General features: G+C 39.7%; 1 protein-coding gene across 5 annotated transcripts in view; it reads left to right on the top strand.

The window, feature by feature from the left end:
- ZEB1 (zinc finger E-box binding homeobox 1) overlaps positions 1 to 22,636 on the top strand; it is a 120,924-nt gene that overhangs the window by 1,809 nt on the left and 96,479 nt on the right. For 2 of the 5 annotated variants that reach the window (XM_039706585.1, XM_039706601.1), the window contains exon 1: positions 187 to 1,118. The exons of 1 other annotated variant lie outside the window; for it this stretch is intronic. In XM_039706585.1, the coding sequence (XP_039562519.1) occupies positions 1,103 to 1,118 (16 nt within the window). In that variant the 5' untranslated portion in view covers positions 187 to 1,102. Of the gene's footprint in view, positions 1 to 27; positions 134 to 173; positions 1,119 to 22,636 lie in introns of those variants that run through there. 2 more of the 5 variants (XM_039706620.1, XM_039706638.1) reach the window with 2 other exon arrangements.

Below are 22,636 nucleotides of genomic sequence, written 5' to 3' on the forward strand. Positions count from 1 at the left end.
CTCCCCGCCCCGCCGAGAGTTGGTGCCCGGCGGCGCCCCGCTGCCGCCCCGCCGGGCCGGTGGGGAAGGGAGGGCTGCGCCCGGGCGGCGGGGGCGGGCGGCGAAGTTTCTTGCCTTCCCTCTGGCTTCGGAGGTACCTGTTTGTATAATAATGGGTGGTAACGGTTTGGCCGGGGGCCCCCGCTCCGCTCTCCGTGCGTGTGTGACCAGCTGCTGCAGTCTATATAAGGAATTACATTTACATTTCGGGCTTAAGGGCTGCTGTGGGGTGGTGTTTTTTCCCCTTTGGTACGTGTGTTACTTTAAGATGCGATGGGAAGGTACACGGCGGGGGGAATAAAGGCTCGTAACACCCACTCTCTACTTATTTTCTGGAAAATGGAGAAGTAGTTCGGTCCTCGTAGCACGACTCTTCGGAATAGGATGTAGAGTAGGCGATTTTGTAACCCTCCTTGGCAATTTTAGGTTTTATGTGGCATTTCCTGTGCAGGGTCACAGATAGGAAGGCTTTGCCTGCGATCTGAGATGTTTTCATGTGCAGTGAACGGTCTCCGAAATAGATCGGAGTCACGATCGGTGCTTCCCCTCTCTAATCCTCCCTGTTCGGGGCATAACGTGGTGATAAATGACGGCCTTTCCAGGGGCTGACGGGTTGGTTTGATCGCGTTGAACTTAAAAGGCTTTTCTTATTTTTGCTGTGTGCGTTTTCTAGCAAGTGTTCTTGTGTTTGCACGCTCATGTTATTAATTCCTCGTCCTCGTGTAAATATTTATATTTAGCTCATGATTTGGCTGTGCTAAAGGTAAGTTTGGAAAGTGCTGTTCTCTTTACCTTATTAAAAATGTGGATGATCAGAGAAAGGGGCTTTTCTTGTTGCTGACGACAACATGTGTGACATGTGAGTCTGAACCACCCAGCGTCTGTGCAGGAGCTGTAAACATGTTTACCTGAACAGGAAAGAAAATGGATTTTTCTCTTAAAGATCCAGTGATATGAATACCATACTCTTAAAGCATATCAACAGATGACTTGAGAGAGAAATTTTCTGAAAACCTGGCTTTTGAAATCGACGGGGAAAAAAGATCCTTGATTGCTGCAGCAAATGGCAACTTGTGCAGGTAGAAAAAAAAAGATGGTGTTTAGTTTTCTCCTGCATGCATGTCAGCCCCCTCCTGTCTGCTGCTTTCATTCTCAAGGGAGGGATTTATTTACCACGCTTGCTGTCAGTGTTTTTCCTTTGTGCTTAATATTAGAAAACCAGATTTAAGGCTGTTTAGCACAAACCGTTTTGCCTGCAGCGCGTATCACTTGCAGAAAACAAAAGGTGTATAAGATCTGGTATCGTTCCAGGTATCTTTCATCTTCATCACTTTTGGACCTCATTGCTGCACCCACTTTATTATATAAAGCCTCAAAGTCTTTATCAACTAGTTCTGCAATGTAAAATGTAGTGTATCTTTGGTTTTGGTTCCTTTTATTGAGGAATTAAAACCAACTTAAGTCATTGTGCATTGGAGCATCAGGATCGGTTAGATAATAGAATCTGGATAATAGAGATTTCTCAGCAGTGGGTTTATGTTTGACTTGCAAATATTTACTGAAGAAAATGCATAGAAAAATGTTAACCCTTTAACCTTTAAAATAAATAAGTATGAAGGGGTTTTTTTTCCCAAAGTCGCAGAATGCACTTGGTTCTTATAGGTATCTTCTGTTAATGAGGAATGGGCATAGGGGAGATGCATAAGCAGCTGGCTTGTTTGTAGTATAAAATTAAAAGCATTTTTATGTGTTTTCTTCTCCATATTCCCACAGAATATGAAATTATTACAGGGAGGTTGCACTAGACATCCAGTATGCCAGTTAATAATACTGGGCTATGGCATTGAGTACTGTAAACTTTTCTTCTTTTTATCTCTTGTTAAACTTAACGCAGCTATTCTTACACTGTAAACTTTTGTTTTTTCTTTCTTTCCCCTGCTTTCTGTGTTTGGGAGCCATCCTGGTGCATTAACTCTCGCTGGAAAGACAGTCTTATCATCTTAACTCTGGAGCTGGGTCCTTTTCTACCTTGTTTATTGGTCCCTACAGGAGGTCAGCAAAGAGCCGATTGGTGCTGCCATTAAAGCCTCCACTTACAAGGAAATCTGGCACTTCCTACCTGAAGAAAACTACCCTGTGTCATTGTCCTTAGTTCTGGCCAATACACAAACAACTTCTGCTGCAGCAGAAGAGTTAAAGTGTTGAGATAATGTGATAGAGCAGAAACACAGCACTAGTTGGGAGTCTCTCATCCTATGTACTTCTTTCCTTTCTCCCTCTCTTTTGATAGAAAAATGAAGAGGAGGAAAGAGACATGGTTTGGGTATTTTTTTGAAGGTCTTCTGCATAGCCATGCTCTTGTGAGACTCCTGAGTAGACTTCAAATAGATTCAATATCAGCAAAGGTTTTCTTATTTTGAGTTGGTTTGCAGTCAGGATTAGTTGCTTTCTTAGCTTCTCTCAGGTATGTTAGGGGATTGTCTTAGTTCTTATTAAACAGCAAAACTAAAAGTCACACATCTTCTTCAGCAATGCTGTGAGATAAGTAAAACAAAATATTTAAAACTTTCCTTCCTAGAGTGTGAAAATATATCAATCTAAAGTATAGATATTCTGAAAATAATGCCAGTATGCCTTCAGGTTTTCAGATGCATATTTAATGGTGAAAAGAGGAATGTATGAATCTGACTAAATTCTGCATGCTGTCAGGTACATGTGAGGAGAAGATAAAAGCCAGCCTTGGTCACAGTGAATTTATTACTAAGAGGTTATGTCAATTGACTTGTTAGAGTGCTATTTCGGTTGCTTTACAGTTGGTTCTTCTCTCTTTTTATTTCTATTAGGTAACACTTTCATATAAAGTTTTCTTATCAGGCTAAGAATTGTAAGAAGACTGTAAGTCCCTTTGAATAAGGCAAAATTGTATTTCTTTTAGCTCCAAGGTGTTAGCTACCGGCAGGATGTCAGGTGTTAGTGACACTTGGAATACAGCATTCCTGATTATGCCTGTCTTCTCTTGCCCCATTGCCTTTCTGCTTTTGCTATGTATCATGTTTTTGCTCTAATGTTAATTTAAATTTGCAGTTTGGGATTTGTGGAATGTAGCCTGAGTTAAAATTCCAGGCACAGTGAACAGGTTTACATGGACAACTGAATTAACTGTTTGGGACCAAGGAAACCTTCTCTCTTATAAACAAGTAGTACTTCTGTTTTAGTGTTAGCTACTGAAATATAGTGTGATTTCTCTTAAAAAGATCACTATTTCTTCATTTTTCTGTCAGCAGTCAGTGCTTGTTATTTTAACAGTTGTGAAGCAGGTTGTCTAATGGTAATTCGTTACCTGAGGCAGTTGGGTGTTTTTAAGGTAATTTGTTTCCTGAAACAATTTCCCTTGCTTGTAGGGCTCTGTACATGTGCTTCTGAAAGGGTTAATGAAAAGTAGCAAGAAGATGAAACTTTCCTTCTGTCATGGGCTTCCCACTCATAGAAATCACTCAATGTTTTTAATTAGAAGTCTGAGGATTTGACTTCTTTGAATTCAGTTCAAATTTTCTATTGAATATTTTAGTTACATCAGGTAGAGTCAGTGGGGAGGGGTTTCTGTGGACTTTGGGCTTTATGACAGGTCCTGTTCATTGGTGTTACTGACTTTGTTTGGGCCCTTGCTCTCTGTGAGCAGCTCCTCTGTGGACAGAGCAGGAGGAAGGGGTTCTACAGCTGTTCCCTGCTTCCTTCCCCACTGAGACTCCAGTTGTGGTATTAACCTATAATTTTTTCTTATAGAAGTTTTCCAGTGCTGGGGGGAGAGGCCGAAGTACTCTGAAGTCAAAATATCACTGTAATGCCTTTCCTCATGTAGAAACATCTGTTTTAATAGAGTTTGAAATGCCAGTGAGGGATGGCAGATGCTTTTAACATGTGTGGGATTCTGTATTACTATGGTAAAGAAATAAAATTAACTTCTGTGAAACTTGGGTTGTAGGTTTTTTGCTTGTTCGGGTTTTTTAACTGATTTTTGATCAAGTGCTCTCTATTGTAGAGAAACTACTGAACTATATTATCAGGCCAAATGCTTCTTAGGCATCCCTGCTTCTAAATTCAGTCATTATTATTTACCAAAAATGTAAGCTTATTGCTCAAGACATTAGCTGTTTGTAAACAGTTTGTACTGTTTGTACAGTAAACAGTACATTTTGAATCTCTTTTGAATCTCTTTGAATCATAAGGGTTCTACTCATGATAGGTTTCAAATACCCAAAACTAGAGATTGAAACCCAAAAATGACTCTGTTTTTATGTAGACTTTCATACCGTATTGCAAAGTACAGTGCCAGATTAACTTTCAGCTGATTGACATCAATATTTCTGAATTTTTGGTGGTTGTTATCTACATTTTTCAAGAGGACTCACACCTAGGATCTTTTCTGTTTTGGGCAAGTAAGCAGAACCCTGTCTTTCGTTTGTGGTCTCAGAAACATTGGTGCTTCATTCTGGCAGCTATAATAGGCCTGTTATTTTTGAGAACTAAATTCTCAAGTGACTTACCCAAGGTCACACAGGAAGTCCATAGCAAGACTGAGTCCCAATCCATTTTTAATCCTCAGGACTACCCTTGCATTTGGCTTGATCTAGAGCCTTAAAGGGAAAGAATAGTTTTGTCATTTGGTAGTTACTATTCCTTTCAGCTTAATTGTTTAAGTTCTTTCATATTTATTGTAATATTTTTGCTTTCACCAAACAAGTGGCAAGATGCAAAATTCAATTTTGTCTTTAGCCATTTTTAGATGGTAATAAGATACTATTTTCACTGGTGATATTTTCTGTCTTCATAGTCTATGTAATGATGTGCCAGAGATGTAGAATGTTATCTTCTGTTGTGTTTTGTATTTCCAAATCTTATTTTCAGTGATGCAAGGGTAGACAAAAATAAATCACATCAGGAAGGACTTAGTTAAAGACTACACTGTAAACATCAACACCCCTGCTGGGATGTGGAGGGTTTTAAGGAGACTGTGTTGGAGTTTAACATCTGAGCAGAAATTATGTCGTTAGATGTTGGATTTGTTGTGACAGTTATGACTGGAGAAGTGTGTTACCAGTATTTCTAATATTTGAAAATGGTAAGTAAATAAAAAAGCATAAGTCATCCTCAAAACAAAACTTTTCCAGTAATGCATAAATAAGTGCCAGGCCTGATAAGTTGACTAGACTGTGACAAGCACATGCAAGTCTAGGTTTTGCCACCACAGCTGCTTGTCACAGGTGGAGCTGTGTGGGAAGCTGTGGGTGCAGGTGGGTGCTGCGCCTGCCTGGGCAGCATGAGGCAAAGGTGGTATGAAGAGTGTTCTCATATCTTCATTTGTGAAGATGTGTGGTTAGCTCTAGTCATGAGACACTGCAATACATCAGTCAGGGTAGGGATTCTTTCCTGCTGAGGGAAATGCTGTTTGAAGTCTTTAGTAGTTAAAAAAAAATAAAAATAAATGGACAAACCCCCAAGCAAAGGCTGGAGAGCAGAGGGGTGTATGCATGTGTGCTGCTTGGGCGAGGCAAAGCATGTGTGAGGGAGGAAGAGTGCAGTAGGCAGGGGTATAGTCTGCTTCTCACTGAAGGTCTGATACCTGATTTGTGATGCACCTTGCTGGCCTTCCAGAGAGAAATGTATTTGGCTGCTGCGTGAGATCACAGTGGTAAATAGCTTTGACCTCAGTTGGCTGGGTGATGCCTTGAAATACTGGAATTGTTGTTGAGTTGTGTAGGGGGTTTCATGAGTGTATTGTTTTTAATGCTTTCTATTTTCATGTTATGGTGGCAAGTTTTTAAAACTTTTTATAAGCCATTGCCTCTAATACTCTGAGTCGATTTTTTAGCTAATTATTATGTGCTCATGTATTTCTCAGTCTTGGTTTGCTTTTCTGGTTTTCCAGTTCCTCGCATCTTATTTTATTGTTGTTGGAAAGAGTAACAAAAGTTTGATATTTTAAGAAACTGTTCACAGTTGCAACTTTCTAATCTTTGTGACCATTTCTTTCAAGGAAAGGTAGGAGTTGCTTTCATTTTTCCTATTGAGCTACAGTTTGTTTATTTAATAATCCAATTATCTCTTTTTTGTGTAGATAAGTAGTATTCCTGAGTGACAGTCAAGAAGAATGGGAATCCCAGTCAAGAGCATTGAGACTTGATGGATAAAATACTGACTCTAGTTAAATGCAGCATAGCTTTATAAATCTATTTCAGTACTCCTGAGGAAAAAATACTACTTCCATCACACAGTATGTAAGCACCTTTCAGGCAGTAAAAATGTATGTACTGAGTCTTCCTGTACAGTCTTCTTGGCCTATACATCCAATTCCTTGTGTGAGTACCTGGCAGCTTACATTCATGTGTTAGCAGGATGGGTGATGGTAGAGTAGAAAGAAAAAACTTGTTAAATTTTTATCTGTGTGTGATGCACCAAGGCAGGATTCAGATGTTTCAGTTGGGTAGTGCTGAATATATTAACCATGTTTCTTTAGACCTGTGCATTTGTCCCCAGAAAGGACAATAGAGAAGAAAGGAGCCTTTTTTAATTTGCCTCACTCTGATTGTCTCAGATGTCATTACTGTAATGTAATATATTTTATTTTAACATGCCTTTTCAGAGCAACAGAAGTTAACTAAAAATATGCTTTCTCATTTTTGAAGAGTCAGTACTGTTTGAAAGCAGCCTGTTTCAGTTCTCTCCTTTTCAGCTGTCATTCCCAGCTGTCACAATCTCCGTGATGTGAGGACTTTACCCCCGTTGTTTCAAAGCAGTTTGGTTAACAGCTGCTGTCACCCAAAGGTTAAAACCTGAAAATGGGCATCTTTTATTGGTTTCCTTACAAATATTTACTTTCTGTTTGGTGGCATTCTTTCTTGTTGCTCTCTCTTCAATGTGTTCCATTGATCCTATTTTTGGAGAGCTGTGTAAAGCAAATGAACATGTCTAATGATGAATGTATTTTTAATTATAACTGAAAAAGAGAACAAAAAAAATTCTTTGCTGTGATGACATTGCATCCTGTTCAATTAGGATCTGTGAATATGAGTAGCAGTTGTGCTTCAGTGAAAGGACAGGTAAAACTAGTTCTTTAAACACCAAGAACTCTCTATGATATGGGAGTGTGTCAGAGGAAGAGAAACAACTTCTCCTTAACTAACTGCATAGTATTCTGTACTTCTTCTGATGCAGATATCCTCTCTTTCTGCAACTCCTCTGTTCTTTAGCTTCTCACAGGTCAAGTGATAGATCAGGAACACTGGAGGAGCTGGCAAGATCATTGGAGATAAATTAGTTATAAACCTTGCCATTCACCATGATTCTGAGAGTGATTTTCATGCACAGCACTAGAAGGGGTTAAGAGTCTGATGTGGTAGAGAGTATTTTTACCTATGAACTACTGTGCCTGTCTGTGTTAGGATCAAATGCTAGTTGGGCCAGTGATGCTAGAGAACACCTTCTGTTATTGTGATATAAAATGTTTTCATTATTTCAGCAAATATCCTTTTCCCAATTCTCTTTGATAGGCAGCTGACAGACAGTGAGGGCAATTTTCTGTTCTATTTTGTAGGCATCCATCCACAGATGTGTATATGGAAGAAAGCAAAATGATATTACAAAACATCACAAATGTGGCATGATTTGAAAAAAGCCTGGGGAAATCTATTCCATCTGAAAAAGGACAAACTAAAAAACAGAAAAATCAGGCCTTAACTACAGGGCTTAAGTTGATTTTTGTTGGACTGGTAGGTCCCCAGAGAAGCAGGTTGGGCTTTTTATTTGTTTGTTTTCCTAACACCTTCCTCCTCACATAAGCTAACATAATTTTTATTAATGCCCAGAAGCATCAGGGAGATGAGTTGTCCCCTTTTCTAAGATGCACTTGTCTTTAAACAGTTTTTCTTAATGCCTTGAAGTATTTTTGCCTTGTGTGCTTCCAGGTATGTATCAGATTTTCCTTCTTCACACCTTCTAGACCATTTTGTCATTTCTCTTAAGTTCCTGTAAGCTGTCTACTATAAGTCATGTTAAGTCTTAGACTGGAAAAGGAGATACTGTCCAGAATCTGTAACCTGTTTAATCTTCCCATCCTATTTTGTTTGTCTTTCCAAAGCTTTTCCTTTTCTTCACAGTATTCCTGGCACAGCTGTTTGGTTAAGTCAAGCAAAATAGAACCAGTCACACACTACTGGATTCATTCTTATGCTATTGTTCACAGGAAGGACCTAGGTACAGTTTGCCTGGTAAAGAGCATGAGTTGGTGAATAAGGGCTTTGAAGCAGATTTGGAGCTGTAATGACTGGCTTCCTTCCCTGCTGCTGTCCCTTCCCCTTCCTTGCTAAGCATTTTCATTTGAAATACTAAGGTGTGGTCATCGGGCATATCTGTTCTCAACTTCCAGTAATTTTTTGCTCACTGCTGAGCTGCACCATAATTACATATGCAAATGTAGTTTTTTTTTCCCCTTCTTACCTTGTACATGTGGGAGAGGAAGATAAGGTTGCAGAATACCATCGGGATGTGCTGCTGTTGAGGAGATGCTGCAGATGGCTGCAGAAGAAGACAAGTACTCGACCTGCAGGACGAGGCTCAGCAGGGGATTTCAGAACTTCCATGTCTGAAAGAAGTATTCTTCAACAAGAAAATAGTATTCTTGCCAGCTTTAAACTTTAGATAGGAGCAGATTCTAGGATGGCTTGTTATAACAACCTATTTTGATACATTCTAGCTACTGAGTGCTGAAAGTAAATTTGCATTTCCAGTACAGATTTGTTTTGTAGACATATATGTATCTGCATCTATCTATATCTATATATCTGTAGTTATATCTAATAATTTAATTTATTAGACTGGTCTGAATGCTCCCGGTAGTAACACAAGACAGGCTTCTGTTCATAAGTGTTGTAATGATAGTAAACCACAGAGACTAATTCTGTGGAACAAACTATTCTGACAACTTCTGCCCTTCATGGTAAGGCTTACCTTGTACATTTTGCAGGTTTGGAATTGACAGATGTACTGTATTCCTGGAACACTAAGTATGATTTTGAGCAAATATTGGAAGATAGAATTGGTGATATAGAGCAATCAAAATGCTGGGAGACTTTCTGCACAATAGTGAAGTAATACCTGAGAAATGAGAAGCAGAATTTAATTGGTAGTTGTGGCATAGGAAAAGGGAAATAGTTCCAGTGACACATCACACCGTATAATGTGCCATAGTTCTCTCTGTTTCACCACGTGATTAATCACGCCTGCATAGTTCATGTGGTACTTATGTGATGATGAGCCTGGCTTAAAGAGATGAGCCTGGCTTTTACCTCAGCATGTGAGTGAATAAAACTAGTGGCAGACTTTGTGAACTAAGCCTGTTCACACAAGGAGAGTTTAGCTTTCCAACTGTTAAGGATACAAATAGACTTAGTTGAATAAAAATCATGACACACAGCAGAGGTTTATGATCCTGACAGAAATTCTTACAAGATGTTTGATGCAAACTGTTGTCTGTGGATCTGATGCTTCAGAAATGTTTTTGGCAGTACTGCTTGTGGCAGTGCTAAGATGCTTTCCTTCAGAAGTGAAATAAAATAAGGTGGTTAAGAACTCCAGCAAATATAGGCATTTTCTTTGTTTTAGTATGAAGTTGCAAACCTTCTCCGTTTATTTATGTCACATGCCTGGAAAGAAGTAATTAAAAAGCTTCTTGTTATATACTATTGTACAAATAATTTCATTGTATTTGCTTTTTCATATGTATGGTGTTGCAACAATTTGCCATATAGAAAATCTATACAACTCTTTAGAAAAGTGAGTTCTTTTCTGAGAGAGAAAAAACAGAAGTGCTGAAATCTAAAGTTTGTCAAATGTTATTATAATAGTTACAGTTGCCTATATTTAACTCTTATTTCATCCTACTAACTTTTGACAATATTTCTAAGCATTTTGAAGGTCTCATATAGCAAATCCTCAGAATAAAAATGTTTGACTTTTCAGAGGTTCCAAGGTGCTCACTTACTGAGTAGTCTTCCAGGTTTGTGCCGTAAAGTATCTTAATAGGCATCCTAATGAAGCTTTTTATCCCTTAAATGTTTCCCCAACCTGTCTACCTTTAAAGAAATTCGTGTGTCTTCCTTCAACCACAGTTTTAAGTAGGACTGTCAATCCAATGTGTGCCTTGTTCATTCTTGGGTCTCCTGTTGGAACACTTTGTGGCTGACGTGTGTGTGCGCATGTGCAGCTGCATGAGCTGTTTTCCTGCCTTTTCCTTTTGTCTGTCAAGCTTCTGGCTGATAGCAGATTAGCCATCTGAATGTGGGCAGCAAAGAGTAATGGGCTGTACAGAATGCCTGGGGCTTCTTGCATACAATGAAATGACTCCATTATAAAGCAAAAAATGACAAGCCTGCCGTTGAGGATGTCTGTACTGGAGATGGAGAGAGTAGCCTTTGGTTTATGATCGTGTTATTGGGTATAAAATAAACTTAATTTTTTTCAACTGTCAAAAGTATTCCTAGGTGCCTTACAGAGCAGTGCTGACAGTTGTTCTTGCAGGAAAATACTTATGAGCTAAATTGGTGAGGTACTACTTGCTATTCCTGATTGCTCTGAATGTGTGGGGGAAGGAAGGGAGTAACAGCATGATGGCTCAGTTTCATTTTCATCATGCAGGTGTGTGTGGTTTTTTCCTTTCTTTTAGTTTTTTTTCTCTCTAATGTTTTGCTTAGTTACAGGATTACATAATCTGCCCTGAAGAAGTGTGTTAGGTTTATTAAGTCTTTTGGAAGATGTGCTAATACAGATTTGAAGGAAATTGGGCCAGGAGCATGGCTGAGACACAGAGAATCCAGATGCTGGAGGAGAACATGAAATAAAAAGCTGTAGAGAGTTGGCTCAAGTAGACAAATGAGGCTGTGTGCATAGTAGCATGAAAACTAATGAGGAATCTTATCAAGGTTTATTTTTTTGACAGCTATACTTACCCATTGTAAGAATACAGTGTTTGAAAAGCCCTCTTGATTGTCTACAGTTTACTGTCAGTGAGCAATAGTTGCTTGTGCACTTGTAACTTCCAGTTACAGCTTTCAAGAAGATTTTTTTTGTTTGTTTTTTATGGCATTCAAGCTCTAAAAGGTGCTGTCCCCCATTGAAAAAAACCAGGTGCAATCTGTTAATTTATGCTAAATGGAAGATCTTCCTGGTTTGCATCTGCTCAGGAAATTAAGACAGCTTCTGATATATACGAGCCTCCAAACTAACTGGCAAGTCAGGATAAAAACAATTTGGTATATAGAATATGGATGTATTGTTAAAACATGGAAAACTTATCTTAAAATGATTAAACAAACCTCTTAACTGACATTTGGTGTCGTTTGTCTTCCTTGTTGTGGTCTGTTCAATATGTTGCTGTGGTTACAACTGCTATGAACTCTGGAAATTTATGCTTTAGCAGCAAAATGTATGAATTGCAACTTTTAATAAATAAAATGGGAATACTGTTAGAACAAGCTTTATTTTTCTCATTTTGTTAGCTGCTGCCAGGTATCCTTGTGACTGTTCTGGATGTGGATACTGTTTTTTGTAAGGGTTGTGTCTTTCAAAGATCTTTTAGCTACGTGTTACACACCAACTTTCTTCAGTCCCTGGGATTGATTTGCCTTAAGCAAAAACCCTTCCTAAAAATTTCTGCTCCCTTCCTCTCCTCCAATAAAGTTTGCTGCCTCCTCCCCTCTCTCCCAAGAAAAAAGGAAACAACTGAAACTGGTAATACCATAGAGCTCCACAAATGCTGCTCCCTTGAGAGCAGTATTAATTCTCTTTACATGCATTTTTATTTTGCGTTCAGAATTGTTCCTATAATAATATGATCTTTTTATGGTGCTGAAGACTGTGCTACTTCGCAAGGAAGCTGGTGATAAAACTAAAGTTTAGTTAACTATCTCTAACAGTGGGTAGTCTGTAACTGGTGACAAATAAAATACATTCCAGACTAGTTTAAGAGAGATCTGTGGGGTTTTTCTAGTCTCCTTTTTCCTTGCCCCATGTGATTGCTGTGGTTTACAGTAGGAAGCCACTAGTTTCTGCAGTCACAGGTGGAAAGGGAGATGTATTCACTGGTAAGTGATGTAAAGACAGCTGAGTAAGAATAAGAAAGTGAACTCTCTTGGGGGGGAAGGAGTTAGCTACATATTTTACAAATCTTCCAACATCTGTGACTTAATTGGCACTCCTGAAAGCAGTGTGTTGCACATTAATGCAGCTTAGGAAAGTTGCATTTATGAATAAAAAGATCTAGACCTGTTCTTGTCTTCTTTAGGGTTTTCATAGTTACATATTGGACTGAGAAGAGTATTGCCTTTGACTGATTTGGCTGGCATGGCTGCAGTGTTGTGCCATGGCTGGTTTTCAGGACAGATATGGGAAAATGCAGAAGGGCAGAGTGGCAGAACAGCTGAAAGATCATCTTCACTTAGCCAGAAGAAAATGTGGGAAATGGGGGTTTCATTATCTTAAAAGTATTTAGTGCAGAAAAAAATATTCTTTTGGTGGACAGTTCTACTTGTGTTTTTCTGTGTTGTTTAAGGTGTAATGCTGGCACAGCTGACTCAAACACCATATTATGAGGAAAGTTTGCAGATTGGAAAGAATCTCTGCTAATTTATCCCAAGCATTTATCCCAAGCATTTATAAGAATTGTGCATTAAAGGGGTATATACCCTTGAAGGGTGGGGTGTGTGGAACCCAATGTCCCTGCTTCCTAGAGTAGAATGATTGCTCTTTATTAGTGGCAAGTGATTGGTATGTCAGTCTGTCTGACCAAGTAGTACACTGTTTCTAAAAGTCTCTTTCAGACAAATTCACTAAAACCAGGAATTTTTAAGAACTTTCTGGGTCCTGCTAGTACCAGTTTGGAAGTCAACATTTGGTTAACTGGTATGGTTGAAGTTCTCTATATAGAAATACACTACTGAAATATAGTCCTAGTACTAATAAACAGGATTAGCCCTCAGTTATAAGAGGCTTTAGGTTGATGCTTAAGATCTCTTGGTAATTTTTTGTTGGCAAATACTAGTACAGCAAGATTGGAATCATGAGTTTAGGACGTGATAATTAAGAGCACCCGCTGCAGAGCTATGAAATAGCATGAGGCAGAAACTTGTAAATCCATGCTTTTTGGGTTTAATTGGCCACCAGTTCAGAATATTTATTGCTGGATTTAACCCAAACTACAACATATTCTAAAACTATGCAAACAGGTTGTCTTTTGCTGATTGCAGTGAGGAGGATGTGGAAAGAGCTTAGTGTCGCCTTTGTAAAGTGTCTAGTGTACAAGCTGTGAATTTACAGAAGGCTGTGGAAATGAATGCCACAAAATGAGATGCTTAGAAAATACAGGCCTGGAAGGTGCTTTCTTGTATCCTTCACCTTGTGTCTTCCCCCCAGTTTTCCTGTTATGGGTCCTAGTGGCCAGCCCTTGCCTTAAGCTCTGACAAACACAGTGCTATGAAGATGTGGAAGCTCACGGGTTCACAGGGATTTGCTCCCTACTTCAGCCCAGAACCATGCAGTTTACCTGTCTTTTGTCTGTTGTTTTTGTTAGGTAGAACAGATTTGTTTCTGCAGTAGACAAGTTAGGGTATGTGAAATATTGTTTGTTGCCATCTTTTCTATGTGTTGTAGGCCCTGTGTGAATCCTGGTGACTCCAGCAAATATGAAGAAGAGTCTTTTAGATGTGCTGTATAGACAGATGTTATAAAGCCTCATGTTTTTCTCCTTATCCTGTAATTGAGTAGAAGTTCAATGTAGAGTAGAAGTTGAATGAGTCAGTGAAATGTTCTTGCTCCTGTCTAGCTTATCTAGCTGTCCAAGAGCATCAAGATTTTAAGATGTGCAGAGCTACAGTGTATTTTCACCTTTATTCTTCCCTCTCTTCCAAGCAAGACTGTTTTAGAGATGGGAAAAAATGCTACCAAAAAAGCCAATTCTATGTTTTTCAGCTTAAATAAGGCTTATGATTATCTCTGCTGTAATAATAGGTGGTTTAGGTTTCTTGGAGCAAATCATGCAGTTCTGGAAAACCTATGTGATTATTACAGAGTACTTCAGTGGACAATCTCTGATACAGTTGGGAACTCTTTAATTTGGGTAACTTGCAGAGACTGAAATGCAATCCTCAGCTGATCAGCCTGTAGCATATGAGAACAAGGGGTGTCAAGTTCTGTTTTGGAGGAAACGTATTCAAAATCATTCAGGTTCATTCACGTGTGCTTGTCCTTAGATTTCCTTTTCATGTTGACTCATAATGGAGTTCTGGAAAACCATACAGCCAAAAGCATGTTGTGATTACTGCTTTGGGTGTTATTGATGAGACTAATCAATACCTCTGATTCTGTTTTTTTTTGTTTTGTTTTTTAAGGTTTTGTTAACTGAATCTTATTTCTCTGTACCGCTCAGATTCCCAAAGTATCTGGTAGCCATCACAGCCATCTACAAAACTCAGAATATTCTAAAACTAGTAAGCAACTGCACCAACATGACAAATATGTTTGCTTACACAGCATGATAGAATAGGAGGGATTTCTGTACCATCTTGAGCACAACCTGCCAGGCATTAGGAAAGCAATGTGCTTTGTTCACAGCAGGGGACAGAAGGGATTTGGAGAGAAGTGAGGCCTGCATTGCCTTTTGATGCTTGTGTTGTCATCCTCACGTGAGAAAGAATAAGTGTTTTTTAGTCATCTCTCCTGTCTCACACCCTCTAGAAGTGTTATTTTTGGGTTTTTTCTCCATTTCTGCAAGTGGGACACTCATGGAAAGCCTACACGTAGGTTTCCATTTAGGCTTGGGGGCTCTGGAACAAAATATTCAGTCTTTGAAATCATGTCAGTCTTCTACTTTTAATGGAATCTTAGTTATTCTTGTGGCAAAGGTGCAGATGAAGTCATACTGAGCATCTGCAGGAATCAGGGGTCCTATTTCCCTAGTCAAAAAGAACAAGCATATTTTGTGTTTCCTTGAGAGGTATTTTTTTTTTCTCATTTGTCAAAAGAATAAAGACTGTCTCCTGCCCAAAGGTTATTTAAATTGATGCCCTAGTGTTTGAGATGAGAGCATGTAATGCAACTAATTCCTGTCAGGTAATGGTGTGTGTCCCACTAAACACAGCCCTCTTGCTGCTGCCTTGAGAAGCAGTCAGTGGGGCAGTCCTGTGTCTGCTGCTGCCTAGTTGTATGCCTTTGGTGGAAACCATGAGGAATAGAGGCTGCTTTTTGGCAGATGCACTGGCAGTGCTTTGGCACAGGAGCTGGAGGTGGTGGTAGTAGGAGATGTGCTGGTGCCTTACTCTTCAGCTTGGGGGAGTCTGGGTTGCTGACAAGTGACAGAAATGTGCCTGATTGCCAGCTATGGTGAGCCAGCATCCTTATGGAAAACCTCCTCCTGTAATAAAGTGAGGTTTGAGATTCTCCCTAGTTAAGACATCTACTGGTGGCAAAATGTTGTATTATTTGTAAGACTTAAAGAAATAGAGTTGTTCCTGGGAAAGCACTGCCTCAGAAATGCCGCTTTTTAGGGTGTACACCTCTCTGTCGGCAGTAAAAACAAGTAACAACCTGCTTGCTGAACTGTGACCTGTTTTGGAGTGACAGTCTTGCAGCTTGCTGAATCGACAGCTGGGCTTGCCACTGTGCTGCCCGGAGCTGAGAGCGAGCTTCACAAAGGCTTTGGAAGAATACATTTGTTTTCGTTCCCTGTTGTTATTTCTCAGCAGGTTTTCAGTTGCATGCTCCCCCACTTTTAGTAGCCCTGAAGCTTCCCAGCCTGCTACTGTTTCAAGTTAGTTTCTTGTGTGCCTTCTTTAAATATCCTGAATGGCAGCTGGAAGACTCAAATAATATTTGAGAAACTAAGAAAATCAATGATAAGTTATTTGATAAACCTTTTTGAGCTCTCTTGTGTAGCTAAGTGATTTAAATGTGACTTTTTTTCCCAGGTTGAATCAACTAATTAACTTCTAGTTAGGTAGAAAAAACTGTGGTTTTGGGGTTTTTTTTATGTAAAGAGGGAAGGATATAAATGGTTTGGTCAGACCTTCTTTCTAATAATAATTCAGTGTTCTGCAGATGAGTTATGTGAGTTGACATGAATGTGGCTAAAAAGGAAAATGATCCATTTTTCCAGATGAGGCAGTGCCAATTGTGAGGATTAAATGCTCATGCAAAAATTATATTATCTCTGAGCTAAATTTTGCTGAACATGCTATGACATATGTGTCTGGCATAAACTGTATGTCAGTATTTGTGGCGATGGGAGTTTATACTAGTTCATTTCAAATCCTAGCAAGCAGCAGCTGAAACACTGCTGAATGACCTTTGACACAGGGACCCATGAATGCCCCAAGTATGATTTCACTTTCACCACGTTCTTTGTGAATCTGAATGCTTGTCAAATCAGATGTGTGTTTAGACCTTTTCACTGAATATGCTTGGAGGGAAAGAACAAAGCCTGGGGTCAACTTGGCATAATCCCTGCGTTTATCTTTATTCTATTATAGCGGCTTGTGGGGGATGGAGTTACTATTTTCTGTGAGGTGAAAGTGCAAGTAGAGTGTAGGTAGGCTATCTGTCTTTTCTTCCAGACTTTCCCAGCAGCCTAACTGGTCTGCCATGATTTACTTGTGTTAATGTGTGGCTGACTAGGCAGATTGCTGGTTGAACCATGTGCTTTGGTAGTTTTTTCTACCCATCACTATTCTGTAGCTGCTGTGCCTACCCACTGGTGTAAACAAGCACCTCTGGCTTGTCCTGGGTAGCACATGCAGGAATGTCTCTGTGCTACAAAGTGCTTTGTTCTCCCTGATGGACATGGGAGAGGAAGTAACATGGGTTTTCACATTGCAACTACTTTTTGCTTCAGTACAAATAATTATTTTTTTTTAATTTTAAGAGATAAACAGCTTCATATGGTACATATACATTTTTTGCTCTTGCAGGCTATTAGTCACACTCAAGTAAGGAGTGACTAAGTCTGTTATTAGCCATTCAAATTGGGAAAGCCTTTGTCTCTAAGGGAAGAACCGGAGAGTTCTACGAAATGATTGCTATAGACTTTCTGCAGTATTTTTAGATTTTACTCCTCTGGTAGATTCACTTCACAATACAGGATTGTTTCTGTGTGGAGCTGGAGTGGTCTGAATCTGTAAACGAGCTATTGTGCAGTAAAGTACAAGTGGGTGGAGGAACTACATGACAAAAGGCCTAGTTACCTTTACAGTTTGTTCGCTGTACCTCATACACTTTGTTTCAGAAGAAAAGCACTATTCAGTGACTGGAGGATAAGGAGGCAGCCTTTCACACGAGGCTTATGGGAAATTTCTCTCTGACTTGGGGGTTTTCAGCTTGTGTACCCTGCACCTTCTGAGGCTTTCCCTGAAACAACTTAATGTGTCTCTGAGCCCTGTGCACCTCATGGGGTGGGCGCTTTGGCCAGTGTTTTCCACCTTAACATGTGCACTTGTTTGGTTTTGGGTTTTTTTGTTGGATTTTTAATTAAATTTTGAAGCATTTATTTTTAAGGAAAGAGTGTGTTCCCTTGTTTTTTTAAAGGCTTTCAAATAAGACTCTCATTAACTTCAGAGATTTAAAGCACTGAACTGATTTAAAGCATTAAACATCGAGGGGATCTGTCTTCTTTTATATATACAACTAAACCTGTTAAGAGTAATTGTGAAATCCTGAATGTACTTCTTTAGCTTTTAAACCAAACTTTGAAGCTTGATGTCCTTAGCAGTTCCCCTCAACTTCTGTGTTTTTTCATTGTTTACTTTCTCTTTTCATAGCTTAGAGGATGAGTACTTAAAAACCTGTTCATTCTGCTTGAAAACAAATATGCTTCACTCAGCACCCAATTTTCAGATTTAAAACACTTTCACACAAAGACTTGCTCTTGAGCAGGATGTTTTGGGGGTTTGGATTTTTTTTTTTTTTAAGAATTGTGTTATTTCAGTCCATCTTCGAGGAAAGGAGATGCTCTGGGGAGAGCAGGACACTGCTTCTCTTGCCTGACACAGGCAAGCAGGGGAGAGCTGGAGACAAGCAGCTACCTCACATTCTCTCTGGACATGAACACCCAGAGCTGGCTCCTGCTTTCCTCCCAGAGGCACTGAAAGGTGTACTCAGCCCCACAGGTCACAGCCCTGCACATAAGCTGGAACTAAAAGACTTCAGCCCAGTAAAATAATTTTAAAAAGTCGTTGAGGCTTGGACCTATACCTGTGTTACCTATGTGGGTTATAGAGGCTGTAGTCACTGGTAGGAGGGCAGAAGAGGTATTTAATCATCTCTCGCTGCTTTAAGGAATATGTTTAGTGCCTTTGTTTGACACTACCAACATAATTTTACCCAGAATGTCAGGCTCAGCAGCATGGTGTGCTTTTTTGCTTGCATTCTGACCTGTGTACCTTCTCCCTATCGCAACCTGCCTTGGTTTGGATGTGGCACTTACATACCTGGGTGTCACTAGCCTGTAGTTTAGCCTGTAGTGTTCTTTGTGGCATGCTTAGTTCAATTGTATATTAATGACAGCAAGCACTTGCATTTTAAAACCCCTTACTGTTGCAGGCTGTAAACTAGTAAGTTACAAAATATGCCACAATGCTAACTCAGTTAATGTTTCTCAATATAAGAAATCTCGGAACAGTTCCACTATAGTTGAGTGAAACTGATATGTGTTTTTCAGAGCTGTTATGAGCTCTCATCTACTGATCTTGGATACTTGTAAATAATACCAGAAAATCCTTTGCTTGTATTAATCAGAATGAAAAGGCAGGAATCAAATGTTCACTTGTGCAGTTTCAAGTTTTTTAATTGGTAAATCAAACCTTCTGTTCTTAAAATGCTACTTATATGCTATGTACTAACAGCTTTTATTTTTGCTTCCCTCCTCTTCTGTCAGGGTATGAAACTACGTGCTGTGTAAGAGTTTCTATTTTCTTTATGTTCTCTGTTTCCAGACTGTTTTAAACTTGAAATGTTAGTGAAGGTTTTCTAATGCTAACTAATGCTCCGACAGCTTCTCCACTGGTTTCCAAGCCTAGTAAGTTCTCCTGGGGTTCTTTTGGGTCTAGTGGTGTTGAGGGTGGGATTTGGAGAAGCATCTCTACCAGCTGTGAAGTGAAAAGGCTGAACTGGAGAAGCAGTGCTGGAGGAAACAAACCCGCTGTTCTGTACCTGGTTGCGAAGCTGATCTGATTTCACAGTTGATCTCAAATGCAGTCTAGTTCGGGAGACAGCTACAGGCTTCAGTAATACCAACAGCTGACAATTCAGGAATGTAAACTTGTTGGATTTTACATTTCTCTTGCTGTCCCAAGTGCAAGTGCCTGGGGGGATAAATGAACTCAAATGCACCTTAAAGGCTAGTGTGAGTAGTTGAGACCATAAAGGCACAAATAGATGGGCATTCAAAGCCACGGTTCCTGGCCAAATCGCTGACCAGAAACCTGCCATGTGAGGGTCCTTAAGCTCATCTGCCCCTGCAACTTGCTGTGCTGCTGCAGTCTTTGTGCTGATTTGGGAAGTCTTCTTTCTGAGGCCTGGAGCCCATTGGCATAAAGCATTCCTTCAAACTGGACTGAAATCTGTATTATACCTGCCTGCTCTAGTCTTGAGCTCTTAAACAATGTAATGTGTTGAACATGTGAATGGCCCTACCTCAAAATAGAAACTGGTGGGTTTGTCCCCAGGTTTCTCTCTGTCTGGGAACAGTTGAGTCCTCTTGAATGGATACTGATAGCCCCAAGGCTATTTTGTTTTTGTGTTGGGCTTTAGCTAACTACTGTCATTTGGTTATGTTTTGGAATGCTTAATTCCAAAAGGAAAACGAAAAGTTACCTCACCTGTTAATTTAAAAATGGCTCTGGTCCTATTTAAGTAGCAACTACTAAAGACTGAAACACACCAACAGCTCCACACTGCTAGTACTGTGGAATTGTTTATTTGTTGGTTGGTGTGATTTATTTCTTGAAGCTAGTCCTGTCTTAGTAGCTAAGAGAAGATGCAGGACAATCAAAATAATTACCAGTTTAGGTCCTTGGGAAAAATAACAGAGAGGCTGCTGCTTGGGATTACTTGACAAAGTGTTAGATGGAGGAAATAATATCCTGTCAAATAAAGATTTAGGGAAAGTGTTAGGTGTGGTGGTCATATTGAAAAAGTGAAAGTGAGCAAAGAACAGCTTTTGTCAGACTTCAAGACAGCAGAAAAATGCAGAATCACTGTCCTGTTATTTACAGCAATAATTTGCTCCAGTCTTCCTGTGACTGCTGCTTGAATTTATGATTCAATATCTTGATTTCTTGACTGAAAATCATTCCTGGCAAAAGAGGCAGGCAAGCCCAAAGGAGAAAAAGAATTAGTGAATTGTAGATAGAGCTTTCACTCACAGTCTACCCTGGAGAATCCTATTTGCCAAGAAAGCCGGTGTAGACACGGACACGTCGGTAGGCCAACTGTTGGCATCTCAAGGGTTAAGAATGTAGCCTGTGCTTTAGCTGCTTTCACTCTTCTGTCCTTTCCTCTGACTGTGATACTGAGGAACTGAGAGAGAGAGGGATGTTAGCCTGCATAATTGTCAAACAAGTGGTCCCAGTGTTATTCTATGGGCAACCAATTGATGCAATCTGTGGCTCTGTCAACAAGTGGATCTGTTATCTCACAATTGGGAGAGATTAAGAACAAGTGGTCAATTTAGGGCAATTCAGGGAAGTGGTGCTTTGTTGTCTTATTGCAGTGTGTGAGCATGCCCTAACTCAAAATCTAGCTTCTGTGTTGTAGGAGTTCTGGTGTGGGATTTTTTTTTTGTTTGTTTGGAGTTTTGTTTTGCTCAGAATACATTATTTCCTTTCACTCGACCTTTATTTATTTAATTTTCTAGTTTATAAGTCCAGTGCTATGTACGTACATGTGGCAACTGGAAAAAATGTGACACAACTCTAGTAAAAAGATACATCCATGTCAGCCCTTGCCTACTCACACAGTTCATGAATGAGGGATGTTTTCCTGAGCAGTTGTGTGCTGGAAGTCATTCAGATATGTTGCTATTTTTAAAGACAACTTTTGTAGGGCAGAATCTCTGCCTCCTTATGTATATCTACAAACTATTTTCTTTTCATGCAGACTGAAACTTGTATGGAACGTAGTTCAGGACTTCAACTCGTTCTGTTAGCAGCTTTCTTACTGACTTCTCTTTACCCCTGTATTCTTCTTCAGAAAAGGTTTTTTTAAAGGACTGTTGTCCCAGGGGTTGCTTACAGCATGTGTACATTTGGCCTATCAGCATGCCTATGTACTTTGGCTGTATAAATTGTAGGGCTGGCTCACAGTCTTGGGCACCTAAATTTAGATGCCAGGGTGTGAGCTCATTGCCTGTGTTCCCATTACTGTCTGCAGAGACCTAGCCAGTGGACTTAAGAACTTTTCAGCTGACTGAACATAGGTATCTGCTTTAGGGTGAGCAGGATATATCATTGATTTTAGTGGGAACTTAAGCAGCTGGTTTATGCAAAAATGCCTGAATCTAGGTTTTACTGTCTGTGAGCTGTGTCTCACCATTTTTTACCTCTACCAGTCAAAAAACTGCTTTATGCTTTTTCACTGTTAAAGGTCCCTTAGTGAGTTCTCTCCTTTATTACTTTCTTTTGAAAGTAATAATAGTAGTTGAAATTTTTGAGCACTAAAAACTATATCTTGAAGATGTTACCTGTCTAGAGCTTTCTCTAAGAATCTAGTCTTCAGTTCTCTGGGACTCATAGACTGGTATGTTAGTTCAGCTGGGAAGCAGGCTACCTGCCCTGCCCCATGTACCTCCCTTCAGAACACCTTGGTATCAACCCGTCTGACTCAAGTCAGGTTTCTTGTGTCTCCTGCTGGGAAAGGAATGAGCTTCTTGCAATCTGTATGCTGTCTCAGAGTGTTGTGAGGAAGCAGCAATGAGGCTGTGCTGTTTTCTCTTGTTCAGTTGCATGTGCTGTCATAGCTTTTAACTTAAAATGTTAATTTCTGTTGAGTACTTAAATAGTGCTTTTGTACTGAAATGGTGATCATAAATGAGACTGAGGTATTGGAGTGGGGAGGTTTAATAATGGGAAAAGCTTTGAAGCTTTGGACTGAGATGTATCTGTGAAGAACTTTTTTTTTCCTTTTTTTTTTTTTTTTTTTTAATAGCAGTGATGTTTTCAGGGCCTTGAGTTCAATGTGATTAAAGTAATTGCTAGTTGTTTCAGATCAAGGAAGAATCCCTTGTGTAACTGAGCAGCTTAGATGCAAAAATGTCTTTTCTTACTCCCTTCTTCCTGCATAGTAGTAGTTGCCTTCTTGAAGGTTTCTCCATAGTCAGAGTGCGCATCTTGGATTTTGCTATGTCCTCAATATTCAGAGTGCTCACTAACTACAGGATGCATTCGGTACTTAAAGAGTGAAGTGGCTGGAGGGAGGGGCAGCACAGGCAAGAACTGAAGAATGGTGCTTAGACAAACAGATACTTTTAGTTAAATCTCCCACACTGTACAAAGTTATAGCTGAA

The sequence above is a fragment of the Passer montanus genome, unplaced genomic scaffold, assembly GCF_014805655.1.
Source record: "Passer montanus isolate IOZ18808 unplaced genomic scaffold, ASM1480565v1 scaffold10, whole genome shotgun sequence".
NCBI lineage: Eukaryota > Metazoa > Chordata > Aves > Passeriformes > Passeridae > Passer > Passer montanus.